This window comes from Aulonocara sp. 'chitande type north' Nkhata Bay, linkage group LG10 (genome assembly GCF_057382095.1).
Source record: "Aulonocara sp. 'chitande type north' Nkhata Bay isolate Kocher_YH1m ecotype deep benthic linkage group LG10, A_spYH_male_GT1.1, whole genome shotgun sequence".
In the NCBI taxonomy this organism is placed as follows: domain Eukaryota; kingdom Metazoa; phylum Chordata; class Actinopteri; order Cichliformes; family Cichlidae; genus Aulonocara; species Aulonocara sp. 'chitande type north' Nkhata Bay.
In genome coordinates, this window is record NC_141353.1 from 34,996,969 (window position 1) to 35,018,544 (window position 21,576).

At 39.6% G+C, this 21,576-nt stretch overlaps 1 protein-coding gene and 1 long non-coding RNA gene across 3 annotated transcripts; one reads left to right on the forward strand and one right to left on the reverse strand.

The window, feature by feature from the left end:
* Window positions 1–19: 19 nt before the first annotated feature.
* LOC147321291 (uncharacterized) lies at window positions 20–1,963 on the reverse strand. The gene is made up of 3 exons (XR_015131344.1): window positions 1,680–1,963; window positions 1,203–1,238; window positions 20–844 (listed from the first exon to the last, which is right to left on the reverse strand). It is a non-coding gene; the product is annotated as an uncharacterized LOC147321291 (long non-coding RNA).
* gab3 (GRB2 associated binding protein 3) lies at window positions 1,673–21,398 on the forward strand. 2 transcript variants are annotated; one of them, XM_086309672.1, is made up of 12 exons: window positions 1,673–2,036; window positions 5,055–5,106; window positions 12,226–12,453; window positions 15,131–15,431; window positions 17,056–17,212; window positions 17,312–17,757; window positions 17,936–17,985; window positions 18,729–18,981; window positions 19,247–19,337; window positions 19,550–19,634; window positions 20,171–20,281; window positions 20,470–21,398. In XM_086309672.1, exons 3-12 carry the CDS (start codon window positions 12,382–12,384, stop codon window positions 20,587–20,589), a joined length of 1,686 nt encoding a protein of 561 aa, XP_086165798.1. In that variant the 5' UTR covers window positions 1,673–2,036; window positions 5,055–5,106; window positions 12,226–12,381; the 3' UTR covers window positions 20,590–21,398. The 2 variants fall into 2 exon arrangements, with proteins under 2 accessions (XP_086165798.1, XP_086165799.1); XM_086309673.1 differs by having other exon boundaries at window positions 20,473–21,398.
* The last annotated feature ends 178 nt before the right edge of the window (window positions 21,399–21,576 follow it).

Sequence of the window (21,576 nt, forward strand, 5' to 3'; positions counted from 1 at the left end):
GGTGACTATTACTGTGCATAATTATTAGGAAACTTAACAAAAAACAAATATATACCCATTTCAATTATTTATTTTTTACCAGTGAAACCAATATAACATCTCCACATTCACAAATATACATTTCTGACATTCAAAAACAAAACAAAAACAAATCAGCGACCAATATAGCCACCTTTCTTTGCAAGGACACTCAAAAGCCTGCCATCCATAGATTCTGTCAGTGTTTTGATCTGTTCACCATCAACATTGCGTGCAGCAGCAACCACAGCCTCCCAGACACTGTTCAGAGAGGTGTACTGTTTTCCCTCCTTGTAAATCTCACATTTGATGATGGACCACAGGTTCTCAATGGGGTTCAGATCAGGTGAACAAGGTGGCCATGTCATTAGTTTTTCTTCTTTTATACCCTTTCTTGCCAGCCACGCTGTGGAGTACTTGGACGCGTGTGATGGAGCATTGTCCTGCATGAAAATCATGTTTTTCTTGAAAGATGCAGACTTCTTCCTGTACCACTGCTTGAAGAAGGTGTCTTCCAGAAACTGGCAGTAGGACTGGGAGTTGAGCTTGACTCCATCCTCAACCCGAAAAGGCCCCACAAGCTCATCTTTGATGATACCAGCCCATAAAAATCTTTTACTGACCTAATGCAATACATATACACTTTGTAGTTAAAGAATTTTAAAGTTCTTACTGTCATTATGGCAGCTACATCCTTTAGCTTTGTGCCCTGTTCCCCCGATCACTTTGCAAACACTTTCAGCAGACTGTCAGAGAAAAACTCAGCTCCGTCAGAAACCTTGACTGTAAAGGCATGGTTGGGATGCACTGGAATGCTGCATTTTATCTGAAATGACATAAAATTATTTTGAAATAACAGCAGGCACTGTGCTTGGTTAATCAGTAATGTTTTGTTGAATAAAAACTGTGTTTCCAGATCTTATGGGATTAAAAAAAATCCAAAGATGTTTGTTTCTGATTTGCAACCCAACAACCCACAAGTTACAACCTCATTTCAGTTCAAGTGTGCATTAATGCGAGTCCAGTAATCACCTTTCTGGCAATACATACAGGTATAAGTTAAACCTATGGCAGATTTTGGATCTCTCAGTTGTATTAATAGGGTGAGTATGCATGCACCTAATAATTATAAAAAACCTATTATAATTAAGTTACAGAAACGAAAATAGAATATACTTTCTTACCATAACACCTTGAACCCACAATCCATCAGCTGACTCCTGGTGAAATGCAGAATAGAGGTCATCTCTCAATGTGCAGCAAAAAAAACAAAAACAAAAGGACAGCAGGTGAGGGCAGGAGGGGTAGGGATGTAAGCTAGCATAATGCCGCTGATGATATTAGCTAAAGCTGTTCAATGTCCAAAATCTCACTAACACCACGGTGCAGTAAATACACAATGTAACTGAAGAGTCAGTTGACAAATCTATTCACACAGAAAACCAAATTATGTTATGAGTGCCTCGTAATTAGGTTTAATGTGATATTACGGCTCTTGTGCCAAAGACAAATTCAAATGAAAAAGCGCCAATTCTTTGACAACAGATAAAACAGCAAATAAGCTAACGGCTCTTTTTAGCATGTTACATGGCGACACTCTAGACGTTTAACTACATTTGGCTGAATTATGGTAAAAATGAATTAAAAAAATCAAGACATACCAAAAACGTAGAGTTGGCTGCTCGACTTGACTGAGATGGATGCCTTTTTTAAACCACGATCCAAAGCCCGCGAGATGAAATCACGCGTGGTTTCACGAGATTTAACGTTGCTATCTTATTGACTTACGTCACCTGAACATGATATGAACAATTTAATACACCCTTTCTGCATATCATGTAGTTTTTACACTATATAGTTACATTTAACTTTAAAACATGAGGCAATTGTGTTAAATGCATGCAAGATGCTTACATAAATCCAAGAGATGGCCAGTCCCTTTTTTTCAGTGCAGGACATGGAGGAAGTGCAGCTGCTGCTGGGCCTTCTTTACCAGGGCGTTGGTGTTGTGGGTCCAGGTGAGTAAAAGGGATTCATTCTGTTTATAGGAATGCTATAGTCAGCCATCAGCTGCATAATGGTGATTTTGAAAGACTTGTCATTTGCACATTTCAAAGCTTGCTGGTAAATTATAAGGCAAGGAAATAACTTTGTGTTGGATAATGAGGATTAATGTACTTCCTTTTTTTGAGAAGAAAAGCTAAATAAGCAATGGTGGGTAGCTCTTTTTACTGGCAGGAGAAGTTACTACTTCCCTGATATAATAAAAGATCATTTAGTAAAAAAAAGCCTCTGAGTTGCTTTGTTTGTATGTATGTGTGTGTATGTAACATAATAAAGTCAGAACATTTCACGCAAATTACAGGCCTTCTAAATATAACTCTGCTACCACAAATACCAATACACAAATGCCAAAAAAAAAAAGAAAAAAAAAAGATATGCTGGTATAACTTAGCTTGCAACATAAAGTGTAATTTCCTAATGTGTAGCATGTTTTTTGATTTGAGATTGCAATTTTCCCCACTTACAATGACCAGTTTAGCTAGGTTGTTTTGCTAGTTTTACACAGGTTGTGATTTGGTGATGCCATGGAAGTGCACATTGAGTGGGATTCTCTTCAGCCCTGATCTTCCTTACCCCCAGAAGCTGCTCTGAGACTTCATTAGAGGAGGAGATGATCCCCTTTTCTGTCATTTCACCTGTTTAAATTCAGGAACACTTTGAAAATGAACCTAACTTGACTCTGGCTTACCTGACTGAAAAGGAAACTCTTAAAAGTCCCAGATGCATTTTCCTGCATCAGTTTAATATGATGGACACTTTTTTGAGGAGTTCACAGCTGTTTGTGAAGCTTTGTGATAGCCTTATTTGTGTCATTTTAATTTAGGATATATTTCAATATGATATCAATAGATTTGATAGTGAATTGAAAGTTCCCTTTGGCTTCATGTGCTCAGAGTGTCTGGTTCTCTTTTAAACTCCTCCTGCTTAACACTCTGGTCCTAGGTGTGAATATTATTGTTGCATTTTCTTATATCCTCTTCTTCAAGCCCCAGATAATGATTCTAGGTGTAAATCCCAACAAGCTTTGCCCACGTAATCTAACAGGAGAGGCACTCAGTGAGTGAATATCAGATCGAAATAAATCTATGAAAACACAGGGAGGAAACACTTCATCTCAGGCTCATGTGACAATCACAGCCACAGAGGAGTTTTACATTTAAATGTATTCTTGTAAAAACACTGATAGACTTCAAAGCTTTATTCCTTTTTAGATCATACCAGCAGGAGTAGAAGCAGACACACACAGGATTATTTATTGACTGATTTTTATTCACTGATGATGGTGAAGATTATTATATATCTTACCTTTGAATCTTCATTTCAAAGGTAAGGAAAGGTAAGGAAAGGATGAAGAAGAAGAGACAGAGGGAGAATGAAGGTAGAGTAGAGAGAAGGTGAAGTGGAGGGCCAGGGGAGAGAAGGTGGTAGAGGGACGATGGAGACAGGAGGATGAAAGGAGGGAGAAACAGGAAGTGGATTAAAGGTGGAGTGGTGAAGGTAGAGAAGATAAAGGGAAAGTGGAAAAACGGGAGAGGAAGAGGAAGCTATCGCTCTCCCTGAGTTGAACCACCAGTTTCCTCAAAGTTTGTGTAACTAGTAGATGTTTTTTTCTTTTGGAAGCAGCTCTTGTTCTTGACTGTCTTCTCCTGTTCGTTTGTCTTCTTTTTTGCCTGCTTCTTCTTCTTCTTCTTTCCCCATCCTTCTGTGACAGTTCAGTGTCTACCATCTATCTTTATAACAATTAATTTTGCAGTCCCCTTGTCTTCTCTTCCAGTGCTTTCTGGACTTCCAACAATTCCTTCTTTGCATCGTGAATTTCTTTTTTTGCCTTCTGCGTTGCCCTTTTCTCTTTCTTTAGCACTCTCTGGACTTCCAACAAGTCTTTATGTTTTCAAGTTTCTTCTCTGTTTTGTGTATTTTTGCTTTTCTCCTCTTTCAGTGATTTTCAACTTTGTTCTTAATCCTCAGCTTATCCAACTCCTCTTTGTAGGATGCTGTGAATTTGCTGAGTTTGTCACCTTGTTCTCCTCCAGATTACTGGTTGGTGTTTTGGCCTGCAGACTTTAATGGTCTGTGCTGCTCTTTTTGCACGCTATCTAGAGAGGTTCAGAGCAGCAGATGGGGTTGCTGGTTTTGGTCTCTGTTGAGATGCTGATACCTCCTCTCTCTGGGATGATTAAAAACAGTCCTGGACAAAAATAGAAGCATAATAAGCAGACACAAGAGAAAAACATAAGACTGTTGGAATAGTGGATACAGGGGAAAAGTGAAGTTAATGAGGTAACTGTAGCTCTGTGGATTCGTGGATGACTGCCAGTGAAAGTAAACAAAGTGGATGTGTGTTCCTATGTGCTATGCAGGTTGAGATCTCATATAACAAAGTCACGTACATGACATGTGGACTACCTTTGCTCATATGCTGTAAATACCACCAAGCAAATCTTAAAACTGAGTTTTTCATGTTGGGCCCTGATAAAGAGCAAAAAAAAAAAATACATCAGCCTCTTCCCAGCAATATCAAATCACCTTCAAGTAATTTCTGTATCATTTTTGATCAGCTTTTGAATTCTGACTGTAAAGGCCTTTACACACTGCAAGTGTAAAATCTGTGCAAAAATTTCATGTGTTAAAAATATGTCTTGGACTCATGTATTCGCATATATTCTCATGTATTCTTAATGCAGCCATTCATCCGGAACAAGTCATTTTCACTGGACAAATCTGCAGCATTAAAATAATACTATTTTTACCTTAGACACTGCTATGGGTCATTTGGCTCTATGCAATGATTTCTCTGCCTCCTCAGATGTGTTGCCCACTCTGCCAGCAAAAGCTCAAAGCTTATGTCAGGAGTTGAAGCTGTCAGTGATACAGCTTCAACTCCTGGATCAAACCATGAAATTCTCTCTGCTGCTGCCTTCTTTGAGAACTGGATGGACCCAGAATCTCAGTTTCTTTCTTTTCTTGTTTAGAAACATCTGGACCAGCTCATCAGCACTTGATGTCAACTTCATTTTTTTCACAGTAAGTTTTTGAGGACAAATTTTCTGCAGAAACACAGCACGTTTGGTGCATGCGTGAAATAAATTTGCATCCAAACAAAACTAGACTACTAAACTAGACTACATATATACATTCCACCACTGAGTCAGTGCTCTCAGAACATTAACAGAGGTTATCCTCTTAACAGTCTCTGCTCAAACACAACTAGTTATTCGAAGATAATCATTTGAATTAAGTGTGTTGGAGTAGGGAAGCACCTAAAAACCTGAAACAAGCAGCCCCAAAGACCATAATTTAGGATTAATACCCTAAGAAGAGTAGTCTAACTGCATAATATTGCCCTAAGGCAAGCACTATTTTGTCTGGGATTATGTTTTCCACATCAAGGAACCTGCAAGGGACTGAGTAAATTTCATCATCAGACGGTGAGCATGTGGCTCCCTGCAGGTCTATATGTATATATATTTAGAAAATATATTTATTTCAACTTTAACACGTAAAAACCCCGATATTAGCATTAGCATTTGCAGCTCCTGATAGCACCCTGCAGGTCAACTGTCAAACTCTCTTCGTCTCCTCTTCATTTGACACAACAGTAATGTGTCTTGTGGCATTAAATAAAAAATAAATAATAATAATTTTTAAGGGACACTAACCAGAAATTTGGTTTACTGCCTGAGGGCTACACTACGGCTACAAGGTTAGCTAGCCCGCTCACTAGCAAAACGCAGTTACTCTTACCATACAGGAGCCTAAACCTTCTTTTAACCTGCCGCCTCACTGCAGTTATCCCCAACCATCACCATTCGTTCTAACCGAATGTGATTTTTAACAGATGGACTCCAGGGCCCGTATCCCTAAAGATTCTGAGAATCCTCTCAGAGAGCTCCTAACTTAACCTAAAAATTCCTTGCCAGGAGTTTTAGTTTAGAAGTGATTCCAGAACATTTTCAGTGAACTCTGAGCAAGGAATGGATGGAAAATCCTATCTTAGTGAGGAGGTGTGGTTGACCCCGTTGCTAGGTATGAGTCATCATTTCAAAAGCCGTGATTGGTTGATCCTACAAGTTTGATGGAAATGAGCTTTTGGTGATAATGAGCAAAGGATGTACCCTCAAATCAATAAACATATTATATACTCTAATCTTATGCTGACTGTAATTGTAAATAATATTTCACATTCAAGAAAATATCTGGAAAATGAATAGTAAGCTGTAGGGGTTATAGCCATTAGAATCTAAAATATGTGAAAACTTAAACTCATTACACCCTGTTCAAATAATGATTCGTGTCTTATTTGCTCATATTAATATCCTAGCTGGCATATTTTGTACTTTCACTCCCATATGGACCCCGTTGAAAACAAGATGGCCTATCTCAAGAGGCTGTCCTTAATGAAGTAGAAATCACAACGTTACAAGTCCAGTGTGGTCTTAACGAGGGTAACACGGCTCAGCTTTTAGCAATGTCTGTGATTGCAGACCCAAGTCATCACTGCTGCATTGTTGCATTTTCCCGGTTGCCAAATACCTCGGGGTTGTGATTACTTTCGTCTCCGGTGTAATAGCGTTGTGGCGTCGAGTTGGTGAAGTAATTGCATCTCTAAGGAGATCCACCACAAACATGATTCCTGCACGATCCAATCTGTAGCATCTCAATAATTCCCTGTCATCCAGTGTTTGCAGGACATCTCTCCTGCCTCTTCTGTTGGCCATTTTGTGCAGCTGCTTAGGGGAACTCCTAAGCCACTAAAAGTCCTCTTCCCTGCTCTTAGCAGATCTCGCCTTAGGAGCCCTTTTAAGCGCTAGGAATCTTGAGGAATACAGTGGGGCAAAAAAGTATTTAGTCAGCCAGCGATTGTGCAAGTTCCCCCACCTAAAATGATGACAGAGGTCAGTAATTTGCACCAGAGGTACACTTCAACTGTGAGAGACAGAATGTGAAAAAAAAATCCATGAATTCACATGGTAGGATTTGTAAAGAATTTATTCATAAATCAGGGTGGAAAATAAGTATTTGGTCAATAACAAAAATACAACTCAATACTTTGTAACATAACCTTTGTTGGCAATAACAGAGGTCAAACGTTTACTATAGGTCTTTACCAGGTTTGCACACACAGTAGCTGGTATTTTGGCCCATTCCTCCATGCAGATCTTCTCGAGAGCAGTGATGTTTTGGGGCTGTCGCCGAGCAACACGGACTTTCAACTCCCGCCACAGATTTTCTATGGGGTTGAGGTCTGGAGACTGGCTAGGCCACTCCAGGACTTTCAAATGCTTCTTACGGAGCCACTCCTTTGTTGCCCGGGCGGTGTGTTTTGGATCATTGTCATGTTGGAAGACCCAGCCTCGTTTCATCTTCAAAGTTCTCACTGATGGAAGGAGGTTTTGGCTCAAAATCTCACGATACATGGCCCCATTCATTCTGTCCTTAACACGGATCAGTCGTCCTGTCCCCTTGGCAGAAAAACAGCCCCATAGCATGATGTTTCCACCCCCATGCTTCACAGTAGGTATGGTGTTCTTGGGATGCAACTCAGTATTCTTCTTCCTCCAAACACGACGAGTTGAGTTTATACCAAAAAGTTCTACTTTGGTTTCATCTGACCACATGACATTCTCCCAATCCTCTGCTGTATCATCCATGTGCTCTCTGGCAAACTTCAGACGGGCCTGGACATGCACTGGCTTCAGCAGCGGAACACGTCTGGCACTGCGGGATTTGATTCCCTGCCGTTGTAGTGTGTTACTGATGGTGACCTTTGTTACTTTGGTCCCAGCTCTCTGCAGGTCATTCACCAGGTCCCCCCGTGTGGTTCTGGGATCTTTGCTCACCGTTCTCATGATCATTTTGACCCCACGGGATGAGATCTTGCGTGGAGCCCCAGATCGAGGGAGATTATCAGTGGTCTTGTATGTCTTCCATTTTCTGATGATTGCTCCCACAGTAGATTTTTTCACACCAAGCTGCTTGCCTATTGTAGATTCCCTCTTCCCAGTCTGGTGCAGGTCTACAATACTTTTCCTGGTGTCCTTCGAAAGCTCTTTGGTCTTGGCCATGGCGGAGTTTGGAGTCTGACTGTTTGAGGCTGTGGACAGGTGTCTTTTATACAGATGATGAGTTCAAACAGGTGCCATTCATACAGGTAACGAGTGGGGGACAGAAAAGCTTCTTACAGAAGACGTTACAGGTCTGTGAGAGCCAGAGATTTTCCTTGTTTGAGGTGACCAAATACTTATTTTCCACCCTGATTTACGAATAAATTCTTTACAAATCCTACCATGTGGATTCATGGATTTTTTTTTCACATTCTGTTTCTCACAGTTGAAGTGTACCTCTGGTGCAAATTACTGACCTCTGTCATCATTTTAGGTGGGGGAACTTGCACAATCGGTGGCTGACTAAATACTTTTTTGCCCCACTGTAGCTTTTATATTAACTGGGATTGTCATGTCACTTTTAGGGGAAATTCTAAGAAAACGTCATGACTCTGAGAATTTTCTTAGAATTTGGCCGCTAGGAGCCACTTTTTGCACAAAGATTCTTTAGGGATACGGGCCCAGGTCTTTATGTCTTTAAGACATTCCTGCAGTTTAACTAATTGGTGTGTGTTATCTGGCTTCATGGACAGATAGAGTTAGGTGTCATCTGCATAGCAGTGAAAATGTATACTATGTCTTCAAATGATACTGCCTAAGGGAAGCATGTATAATGTAAACAGAATTGGTCCTAGCACTGAACCCTGTGGAACACCATAATTGACCTTAGTGTGTGAAGAGGACTCTCCATTTACGTGCACAAATTATGATACAAACCACTGCAGCGCAGTACCTGAAATACCTACAGCGTGCTCTAATTGCGCTAATAGGATATTATGGTCAACAGTATCGAACGCTGCACTAAGGTCAAGCAGGACAAGCACAGAGATGAGTCCATGTCAGAGGCCATAAGAAGATCATTTGTAACCTTCACTAAAGCTGTTTCTGTGCTGTGATGAGCTCTGAAACCTGACTGAAACTCTTCAAATAAACCATTCCTCTGCAGATGATCTGTTAGCTGTTTGACAACTACTCTTTCAAGGATTTTTGATATGAAAGGAAGGTTGGAGATTGGCCTATAATTAGCTAAGACTGCTGGGTCTAGAGATGGCTTTTTAAGTAAAGGTTTAACTACAACCAGCTTGAAGGCCTGTGGTACATAGCCGATTATTAGAGATAGGTTGATCATATTTAAGATTGAAGCATTAATTAATGGCAGGACTTCTTTGAGCAGTTTTGTAGGAATGGGGTCTAAAAGACACGTTGATGGCTTGGAGGAAGTAATTATTGAAGTTAACTCAGAAAGATCAATTGGAGAAAAAGAGTCTAACTTAACATCAATGGTACTAAGAGTAGCTGTAGATAATATTACATCTGTGGGATGATTATTGGTAATTTTTTTCTAATAATTAAAATTTTAATTGTGAAGAATTTCATGAAGTCATTACTAGTTAACGTTAAAGGGATAGTTGGCTCAGTAGAGCTCTGACTTTTTGTCAGCCTGGCTACAGAGCTGAAGAGAAACCTGGGGTTGTTCTTATTTTCTTCGATCAGTGATGAATAGTAAGATGTTCTGGCTTTTGTGGAGGGCTTTCTTATAAAGCAAAAAACTATTTCTCCAGGCTAAATGATGATCTTCTAAATTTGTGACACGCCATTTCCTCTCCAGCTTACGAGTCATCTGCTTTAGGCTACATGTTTGAGAATTATACCACGGAGTCAGGTACTTCTGATTAGAGACCTTAGTTTTCAATGGAGCTACAGTATCCAGAGTCGTACGTAGTGAGGAGGTAAAATTATTAACAAGATAATCGACCTCTGTTGGAGTAGCATTCAGATAGCTGCTCTGCTCTGTGTTGGTACAGGGCATCGAAGATGCTAACAGTGGGTGGATTATATTCTTAAACTTAGCGCTTTCAGAAAGACATCTACTGTGATGAAGTCTACTCTCCACTGCTGTGTAATCAATTATTGTAAATGTTATCAGGAAACGATCAGACAGATATTATATTATATTTATATATTGGTATTATTTTAAGTAGTTTATTAACAGGTAAGATGCTGGTTTTTGTTTTTGTTTTCTTTAATATTTTGACAGAAAGTAATATTTTATTCTCTGTTGTTTCTTTTTTTTAAAAAACAATAAAAACAACAACAAACAAACAAACAAACAAGCAATGTCTGTATTTTTTTTTATTGTTTTGTCACCCTCTGGTGGCTGAAAAGACAGTTATTCTGTATGTTGTGTTTGTAGGAATGCTATTGTCAGCCATCATCTGCATAATAGTGATTTAGAAAATTTATATTCAAAATTTGTGATAAGAAGTAACTTTTAGTCGGATAATGAGGATTAATGTATTTCCTTTTAGAGAAAGAAAGATAAAGGGTGAGGTCGTGGTGGGTTGTTCTTTTTACTGGCAAGAGAAGTTTAAAGAAAGAAAAAACAACAACTTCCCTAGTATGATAAAATATAATTTCGTGGTGAGTTGCACAACTGTACTTCAGAAGCATCTCTATCTGATGTGTTTGGCGTTTATATGATGAAGTCACTGATAATGACTTTTAAGTTAGGGCATTTCATTCAAAATAGAGGCCTTCTGAATATATACTGTTCCTACCACCAGCAGCAGCAGCTGTATGTGTCTTACTTTTACACTACCATGCCTATCAGCAGTATTTTCACCACTACCAGTTCTTCTTCACGGTTTTTATGTGCAGAAGTACGTGACACTACCACACAAATTTAAAGCCTAAGCTAGTGTGTAATGACATTTATGTATTTATATGCAAATACACAAAAACTAAATTAGAAGATATGCTGGCACTTGCCAGCCTGCAACTTAATTTGCAGTTTCCTAATATTTAGCATGTTATTTTACTGAATACAGGTTTGCCTACATAAAATTACTCACCAAAAAGGAGACGCAGTTAAGAAAGGAAGAAACAAATTATGATGTAAGTATTTAAGGTGATGAGCTATATGGAGTATTTTAAAAGAAAGGACAATATACTTTGCACTTACAATATATTAAGTATGTATTTTAAGTATTATGAAGAAGCAGTAAGGAAAATGATGGCCTGAATTCAGAGGAATGTTGTAATGAACCAAAGGAAATTACCACACAAGTAACAGGAAACGGTAACTGCATGTTTTACAACAACAACAACAACACCCTGAATATAAAAAGTTTTTTTTTTAAAGCAATAATCACAGCATTAAAATTAAAGACAAGAACTACGGATATGACTATATAACAGATCCCTTTCTATATGCAGTTTGATATTCCATTTAGGTTCAGAGGAATGGGCAAGCAGAATCTTGTTTCGATGTGCTCTGAGACACTTGGAATTTACCACCATGCCACTGAGCACCTTTAAGGAGTGTGTCAGGTTATTTAGACATTTATAGATGTTATTATTTATTAATATTAGAACTTTATTGGTCTTGTCAACTATAGCAAACTGAATAGCAAACATGCACAACTTTCATAAATGCTTGAAAACATTGCTACACCCAATTTTCAGTGCTCTTACGAGTGTGTGAATTATCTTTCGTGACCTTTCCTACCATGAGCAACCTAAGACCCAAGATGGTTTGCATTTAAAACCTGTTCAGAACTAAATGTAAACAGCTTCCTAGGCCTGGATAGAAAAGCAAACAGAGAAATAATAGCTGTTATAGCCGTTCTACTAGTAATCACCACCAAGATTTTTCTTGAAGCTCGCATGTAAATGAGGTTTTTTTTAATATATCGTTAAGCCTCAAGTAGGGCGGGAGTTTAGTGTTTTCATTGGTTCACTGAAAACCACTATGTATTTCAGTGGAGCTCAGAAACCTCAGCCACATGAGGAAACTGACAAATCAACAGACAAAAAACAAATCACTGATGTTTGTACTGCAGGTCTTATAATAGAATGTGACAAGGCGACATATTGTATGTCACCAGTCAGTGAGTCTAAATCCTCATATCTGTCAGATCTTGTCTGACAGTGTTTTTCTCTTCATTAACTCCCCCTCAGGCCAAGAGCTACATCCAGTACATGCATAACTCTCTCTCTCTCTCTCTCTGTGCGCTCTTTCTCTCTCTCTCTCTCTCAGCGTCAGTGTGATCAATTTCTTTACTTCCTCCTTTTTGGAGTGGCTGAGCTGAATACCAGAACAGGATATGCTTTACTCTCAGTTTCACGGCAGCAGCAACAGCAGCAGCAGCAGCAGCGGCAGGAGCAGCCGTGAGGACGACACACTGCAGCCAAGATGAGTGCTGGGGATGTGGTCTGTAAAGGCTGGCTCATTAAATCCCCTCCGGAGAAGAAACTGAAGAGATTTGTGAGTAGGAGCACACATCGGACACTTGTCTATGTCCTCTGCCAGGAGGACGAATGCCAGGCTGTGGTGCTGAGCCTTGTGTTTATGCGTGTGTGTGTGTGTGTGTGTATGTGTGTTTATGTGTGTATGCTGCGATGTAGAATGAAGATTAAGAGATACACTGACTTGTATGTTTGCCTTGTCTCGGTCTCCTTTATATCACCTACCTCATCTCTGGTACAGGTCACTTTACTTTTGCGTGTTGGCGTAGTGATAGCAGTCATGTGCTTTAGCAACAATACCCCACTCACTGCAGATGTGCTTCAGACACATTTGGACGTGAGTCCTTGCAGCGAGTATATGTAATAGCTTACATAAACAGCATCCAGCCTTGACTGTTTTGTGGTTGTGGGGGGTCATGTGATAGTGTCAGGCTGGCCACTTGCTCTGCGCTCTGTGCGTCTGTGTGTTGTGAAACATGGGAAGTAATGTCAGGGGCAGTCAGACACTTAAGCGACAAGCAGAAATAGTCCAGCTCGATGATGGCTGTATGTACTTCCTCTGTACGAATAGAGGAGGTGGAGGGCCATTTGTCAACAGCGGTGTAAGGAAAGGGTGTGTGTGTATTGGGTTTTTTGCGGTGCGGGAGGGGGGGTTTACATGCGTGTATGTGTGTTGACAGTGTTGGGATGGGAAATAGAAACTTATTTTAGCATGACATGCAAATCCACAGTTGTATAGACTGGTACACTCACTGTTTGCCTTATTCAAAATATCAGGCTCTGGTCTTGCCTGTATGAAAATTAGTAATTATCTGGGTCAAATTTATCTTTGTAAGTAACATGCCGACAAGACTGAAGGAGCAAGGGGCTGTGGTAGTTAACTAAGGTGTTGGTTTGATTGTGTTGCTAGAGATACACTTTGCTGGAAGGAGCTCTGTCAACATTGTGTTTCCACTTTCTGGAAATGCAGTTTGCAGTCCATCAGTGTGCGTGATGAAGTGGAGCAGGAGTCTGTATTTTGTTTACTCAGATATACACATGCAGCGCTATCAGATGTTTGTCACATTGCTGCTATCACAGTGTCTGATTCCAGGATTTCACACCTTGTTTTCCTTTAAATAAAGAAAAGGTGGGGAGACATCATCTAAACACCAATTAAACTTAAAATATTGATATACTACAAAGTAAAAAATACCATAAATCTCACTTGTCTTCATATTAAGCCACTTCTTGGCTGAATACACTTTGACCTGTCACAAACAGATACAGGGGTGTAAAGAATGTAATTAAAAATGGCTGAATTCCATTTAGCTCCTCCAGTCTTTGAGTTCTGGCTTTGGTAGAACAGCCAGAGCCAGAACCACTAATTATTAATTATGGTTTGGGGCTTTCTGTTGTGGGAGTCACAAAATAATCGCGACAAATAATCTCAACAAGGACAAGTTACTCATTTGTCACCACTGCTGTCCAACCGTTACCCATGTGACCAGAGTTTCGAACTAACCTCACGTGACAGAAGATAAGGAAGCTGCATCTGATGTGGTTGAAACTTTAAAAACACAGAAAACAAGCTTGTTTGTGAGTTTCAGATCAGTGTCGGACTTGCGATGTTTTTTTTTTTTTCCAAATTAACCCCTGGAGGGTCTTGGGTCGATTTGTGGCTCTAAGACCGATAGTGTATGCATTTTTCTAAGATCCTCCAGGGGTTAAACAGACATACAGTATCTACAATCTGGAGATAAACTATAGGCCTTAGCCTACGGTAATATAAAGAAAAGCAAGGAGGTCCATGTTTAATTAGGGGGTGAAACCTGATTTCATCAGAATATACAGAATCTATTGATTGGCTTCTACACTCACCATCTGCTTCCATTAGATGAACCTGGGTACACAAACCAACTCCTTTTTAGGAGTGCGAAACTTGTCATTTTCAGAACATCTACAGGATCAAAATTGCCATCTGTCTAGTTACGGTTTCCTCTTAAGCTTAGTAGTGTTTTTTTAGGCAATAAGTCTGTGTGTGTCTAACCATTTCCTGGAATGAACACATAAATCACCAACTGACTTGTTGCAGGAGAGCATTTGTTACACACAGAAAGAAATGTTACACAATTTCAAGCCTTGAAGAGAATCAGAAGAGACTCAGCCACAACAACGAAGCCACAAAAACCAAGAGTGAAACGATAACATCACACACACCTTTATTATTCTTAACGTGATTCTTATTAATTATTGTTATTGAACTGTAACAGCTCCATGGCTAGGATGAAACTCGGTTGGAATAGAGGGCTTAGGCGGTGCTCATTGTGAGTAGCTATAAATACCTTTTAGTGCAGTTTCAGTGTTAGGTTTTCAGTTAGTTTTCAGCTCAAAGAAGTGACCAGGCTCTTTATAAATACCTCTTTCATTCTGTTAGACATTTTCTGCTAAATACAGTGAACTTCCTCTTCTCTGCACTTCTGGGAAATTTGAGTTGAGGTTCCGCTTACTGACCATAACAAAGGCAAAGAAACTTAGTTAGCTCGTTGCTGTTAGCGGGGCCATGATCAAATTCTCGTGATTAGCAAAATTGGCGGGAAAGGCTGATACTACAGTTTGAATTATGAAGCACTGTATTTAAAGTGAGTCATAATATTGAGTGAAATTTAAATTCAAGAGCAAGGCCATTAAACCTTCTTTACTTCTTGCACCTGCAGGCATGGAGGAAACGTTGGTTTGTGCTTCGAAGAGGTCGCATGAGCGGTGATCCAGATGTGCTGGAATACTATCAGAGCAATAACTCCAAAAAGCCAATCCGCACCATTGACCTGAAAGAGTGCGTGGTGGAAATGCTGGAAGGGCAACTGCGGATAAAGAGGGACTTTCACGGAAAGCACCTCTTCGTGGTAAAAACCTCATCTCGTGTTTTCTACCTGGTGGCCAAAACCGAGGAGGAGATGAACAGCTGGATCAGCAGCATTAGTCAGATTTGCCAGTTTGGGAGCCTGGAGGATGCAGGTAAACATGTCGAAAGACGCTGCTGCACTGAAGTAATCGTGTAGACTCCCTCTGCTGGTCCAAAACAAATTGGTGTCACCACTCAGGAAGTGGGGAGTTTTATGAGGTCAGAACAAACTGTTTGTTTGGAGCTTCATGATTTTCGTTTCCCATGCTAACTGAGGCATCAAGTGTAAGACTGCACCTTACTGACAACTGTAAAAAAAAACAACTGCAAATCTGCAATAAATTCTTCAGGTTTACAATCAGGTTACTCTCAACCATGCTGTTTGTACAAGATTTATTTCCCTGTTCCCTTTAAGATTTAAAAAAACAAACCCATTTTAAATATACCCAAGGAAGGCAGATTTTAGATCTAGATTTTAAGTGAATTGTACTTCTGAAGTACCATTAAGGTTGGATTGGTGGCTTTGAAAGCATTGGATGAGCTTGAAAGTCTTCAAAATTAGAAACTTTGGAACACAGCAAGGGTACCACAATACTGTGGTTGTCACAGGTTGGTTGTATGACCTTACAAGTCTGAACTTCAGAAACATTTTCACAATCGTGTCACTACATGTGATTAGCACCATTTCATAACTGGACTTTTTTCCACTTCAGCAGCAGCAGCAACAACAACAAGGAAACATTGCTGTATTTTTCCCCTTTTATCATTTGAAATATGTAAATATTTTGACTACAGTTTGTCTACACACACACGCGCGCAATGGAAATAAATTCAAATAAAAGTTCTGGTGAAGCAGTGTACACAGTTTAGATAAAGCCTGACCTCACGTTTTATCAGGAGCCTGGCTGTTGTCTGCATGTGTGTTTCCAGCGGTCATAAGTGTTGCAGTTCTGCATACTCCCTGTCACGCAGCCTAACGTCGCTTCTGGATCTGAGGGGATAAGAACAGCTCAACATTACATTCAAATGAGCACATGGCACTTTTGTATCACCTCCATGCTTCGGGGTGTAATTAGATTTTTTGAATCTAACACATCGACACTTTACCATCATCACGCTGCTGATTCGGCCTTTGCTTCAAGTGTCATTTTTGTGGAGGAGACTTCAGCGTGCGTCTGTTAAAAAGCTGTCATCTGCATGAAGGAGATAGAGCAACGGCACAACGTTTGCCGATATGCCACAAGCTTGTAAATCAAAAAATGGAGTCGTGAGTTGTGGCGCACAATTACTGTTGCACAAAGATTTTTACTGAGAATTCTGGACGGCAGCAGTAGACCTTAGATCTCGAGAGCTCTTTGCAGCAACTCATAAGTTTTGCAAAGGCTTTTAAAAGGTTGCTCTGTGCCCACAGTAGGACACAAATATCTAATAGCAAATATTTCATGAGAACATCCAAAGACTTTTGGATTAGTGCTGCGGGAACGGCCTTGACTTGAGGGGGGGCCTTGAGTGAAATGGAATGAAACAAATTTCTGAACAAGGGCCAACCTGCCTGAAAGAATGAGGGGATATATAAACAGAAGACATATCTGCTTTCAAGTTTCTTGCAATATAAATACCACTTCATATGTAAATGCAGAATATGAAGAGTGAGTGCAGGCAGGGAACGATTGCATCTTCTGGCTTTGCACTTGCTCACTTACATTCTCTGTGTTTCTTTCTTCTTGTTGTCAACAGAGAGCTCAGAGGAAAGCTTTCCTCACACTCCCACCTCCCTTCAGCTGTCACCTGACAGCTCTGATATAGCATCTGTAGAAAGCCAACAAGATTCCAGCTATCCACCGGACTACCTCTTTCTCTCCCAGTGTGAGACGGGGAGTGTGATCACTAGTCGGTATGTACAGTGTGTGCAACATGTCCCACAAGCTGAAATCATAGCTGTGTGGTGTGTGTAACAAATGTGATATTTGCATTTTTTTGTCCTTATCTGCAGACACAACAGCTTTTCAAACTCCGAGATCTCTCTGGAGCAGAAGTCATCAGACGATGCCGTCAAGGACATCTGCACCGAATCTTCTTTATCCTCAATCTCCCACACTAGTCCCAGTCCATCTCTTTTCCCCCATGGGAGGCTAAGCAACCCTCCATTCAGCGCTCCATGCACCTCCATAGCTTTGCCTTCATCGTCTTCCTCTCCACTACATCACTGCGCCACAAGTGTCTTCCAGTTCGACAAACCACATTCTCCCGCGATGTTTGAGGCGACGGGTGATAAACTAACACCCCCTCCACTGCCACCCAAGCCTAATCACCTGTCAGAGTACGCAAGCGACGAAGGCCTTCAAAGGACGAGGGCAATGAGTGCGCACCATTTCTCGAGCAATGCTGGATTTTTCCCCCGGAGGACCTCTTTGTCGAGCCTGGACCATTTCAAATTGGGTAAATCCTAATGCACAGTATAGAAGCTGATGAAGATGATCCTTGCTCAGTGAAACATAAACCTGGTGGAAATATGATCAGGATGCTTTTTGATTCATACTCATATCAGCTGATTTTAAAAGAGTTTTTTAAAGAAGTTAAAAGACATAATTCTTTGGTTTATTTGTTTGTTTTTTAGGAAATGCCGAGAGCAAATTTATGCAGATAAGGAGACAAAGTATTAATTTGGTAAGAACAGTGACACACTTTTATTTTTATGCACACTTTTTGTTTTTCAAGAAAGTGTTAGATAAGAAAATTTACACCTATTTCATGTCCATATGATAAACAGGAAGCCTCAGCGAGCTTTAAGTTAACTCAGGTTAGCATGAGTGTGACATAGTCTTTCTTTCAAGTCAAAATTAGCACAATCATGTAGCGTCTGATTTGTTATCAGGCTTACTAAGAAAAAAATTATCTCGGTCATCGTATGTCAGCAGCAACTTACAGTTATGGCCCGTATTACACATTCAAAGCTACCTACAAATCACATTATTGTGAATTAATTTTCCACTATTATCTGTTTGTTTGTTTTTTACAATCAGTTTACTTTTAGCCACTTCTGCCTATATGAAGTCAATGACATCAGCTACCATTAGATTGGCTGCACGAGTATAGTAGTCTCACTACAAGTTGTTACTAAACAAACCAACCTGGCTAAGCTAAGTTAGCTTCATATTTATGACATGTTTCTCTTCTAACAATACAGTGATTACATTTGCTAAAATGACAATCCCTCTGTAGGATTCAACTAATGGCAACTCCCCCCTGTAGTATCATTTCTCTATTAATAAATACATGTAATGAAAATAGTTTGAAAAATGCCCCAAGTATGTAACAAGTCTGGAATTAACAAATGTTCCAGCTGTAATATAATAATATATTTGATGTAGTGCACGTGCCTGATCATATGATGCTTTATGTTTTTGCAGCCTTGTTTAAATAGCACAAAACTTCAAAACTACCAGGATGAGTCATATGTTCCTATGGCTTCCCCTTCGCCTTCTCCTTCTCTTGCGACCGTGGAGTCTGATGGTTACATCCCCATGAGCCCAAGGACATTAAGCTTCCTCAATACAACCTACAGTATTGAACCGTCTGCATCTTTCAGCCCACTAATGAGTCAACTTAGTGCTATTGCACCACCTCCGATTCACCGGCATCTAAAACCTCGCATAAGGAAAGGTGAGAGTCCAGCCTGAATGTTTGGAAAGTACTAAATGTTTGTTTCATCTTTGGCTAGATGTTTTGTTTCTGTAAACTTTAATGTGTACAGCTTAATTAAAAAATTATGCTTTGTGCGCTCTCATAGTCACAGATCTATGCAACGAACATGTCTGACAGATATACAGCACCTGTATCAGAAACACTGATCTCCGACATGGCCTTTCTGTGCCGTGTTAGAGAATTGCAGCCAATCTGATAACGCTGACCTTTTCTCGCTCCACAGCTCGACCCCCACCTCTTGATCTGAGTGGCCTTTCTACAATCACAGAATGTCCCACGCATCTCCCTTTGAGCAGAGCGCTGATCGACTCATGGTGAGCAGAAAGTGTCTTTGTCTACAAACTTTTGTGTTGAGTTAAAGAAACAAGAACAAGCACACGATTGGGTTAATAAAATTGCAGTTAGGGTTTGAGCCTTGTTTTTTAAGAATACATTTGGCTATGGATGTTTTTTAAACCTCAGGATTCTCTGTATTTTCTCCTTTTAATTTGAAAGTAAATAACTGTTTCCGTTCCTTTCTTCACAGCTTTTCAGTGAACCCTTCACCTCTTGAAAGACGACTTGAGAATGGGGAGAAATTAAGAGATGAAGTCACAAGCTCCTCTGCAATGGTAGGATTTCTATTCAGTGGAAACATATGTAGAATTATTTTTTAAATATTATTTTTCTATCTATGGTTTAGAGAATGCTTAAAGAAGACTACAAAAATGACTCAATCTGTCACTGTCTTATTATAGAACCATTTGTGAGTGGGAAAATATGCTCAGAACTCACATAGCTGAAGAATGTGGGAGTGGAAAGTGACTACCAATTTCCAAAATATTCTTCTCAGCTACTTGTAATTGTTCATGGTCTGGAAAATGTGCATATTTATTTTATTTTCCCTGAATAAAGCCTTGAAAAAGTCACATTAGTCATCCATAGTGTCTCTAGACACATATAGCTTCCGACGTGTTCTTAAACTCAATCTGAAAATGAACAGAGGTCACTTTGCTTTTGTTTAGTGACATATTTAATGAAAATAAGACACTAGTGAAGCTTACCTGCTGTTGACTGATGTTCCTTTAGGATTGTAAATATGTCAGAAACATTTTCCTGAGAACAGGGACGTTTTTACGAAGCCTTTATGATTTGTTTTTTCTCACAGGAATCAAGGCAGCAGTTCTTTGATGGGCCAGTTCAGCCCAGGGCGAGAAGTTCAAATCTTGACTATTTGTCACTGGATTTCAATTCAGCAACCCCCTCTCCTGTGCTGAAGGTATGCTTTTATTTGGCTTTATTTTTATCTTTATTTTTATTTGACAAATGACAACAACTGCACAGCAAGACTTCTACTGTACCCTGTGGAGCATTGATAGTTTAAATGTTTGTGCAGGTGAAGCAGAATTGTATCACTGTTAAAAATGTGACGTCACTGTCTGCTTATCTCTCCCTCTCGATGTCTAGCAGAAGCCATTCCTGTCCGATGAGTACAGAGTGGATTACGTGCAGGTGGATGAGAAGAAGACGCAGGCGCTTCAAAACACCAAAATGGAGTGGACAGACGTTCGCCAGTCGAAGACCTGACACTATGAAACGAATTACGAACACACAGTTTCAAGAAGGCCAACAACAGCAAGGAGTACATATTGGGGGTGACCAGGTGTACCATTTTATGTCCATAGCAGTTTTTACCCCCCCCCCCCCTCCCACGCTGCACATATTAAGCTAATGTCTCACAACCTACACATGAGTCTCACAAGAAAACCAAAGATGAGTATCGAACAGATACAGACTAACAATGACAGGTAACAACAGCCTCAATTGTCACTGGGAATGAAAAATGTAACGGTAAGAGCAGAAAAAAAATTAAAAACAAACTTTATCTTCAATTTATAAGACACAAGGAAAATCTTATCTTCAAATCTTCAAATGTATAAAAAAAAAACCAAAAAAACCTTTAACCTGCATTTTTAAAGCCACATATATTAAAATCACATGCTACCCCTCAGCATTAACTTAACAATTATACCTCACTTTTAATTTGTTGACATCTGGTCACTCTTGGATGTGTGTAGATAAAGAAGAATAAAAAGATTGTATAAGCACTTTGGGAAACAGTATTGAAATAAAATTACAATAGTAATTAAGCAGTAAGACCTTCTTTTGCATAGAGGATATGCAAAATTGCACTGTTAAAACTAAGTTAAGTCTCCATAGAACTGAACTGTAAATACTGCCTAATCATGCACTATTCAGTGATTTTTCTGTAGCATTAAGTTTCACCTGATTTGCAAAAGGGCATCATATTGTTTTACTGTATTAAAAAAATGCTGTAAATATATGTATAGAGATGTTACTGAAGAATTTTTTTAATGATAAAATGTTGTTTTTAAGATTTCTCTCTGTGTCAATATATAACGTGAATGAAAATGATCCATTCTGAGATTCTGCCTGAATATTACCCACATCTTAAAGAACCAAAACTAACTTGAAACTTTAAACATTATTGCCATAACACATTTGGTTATACAGGTGAACCATCTTATTTACTGAACATATGTCCAATCACCT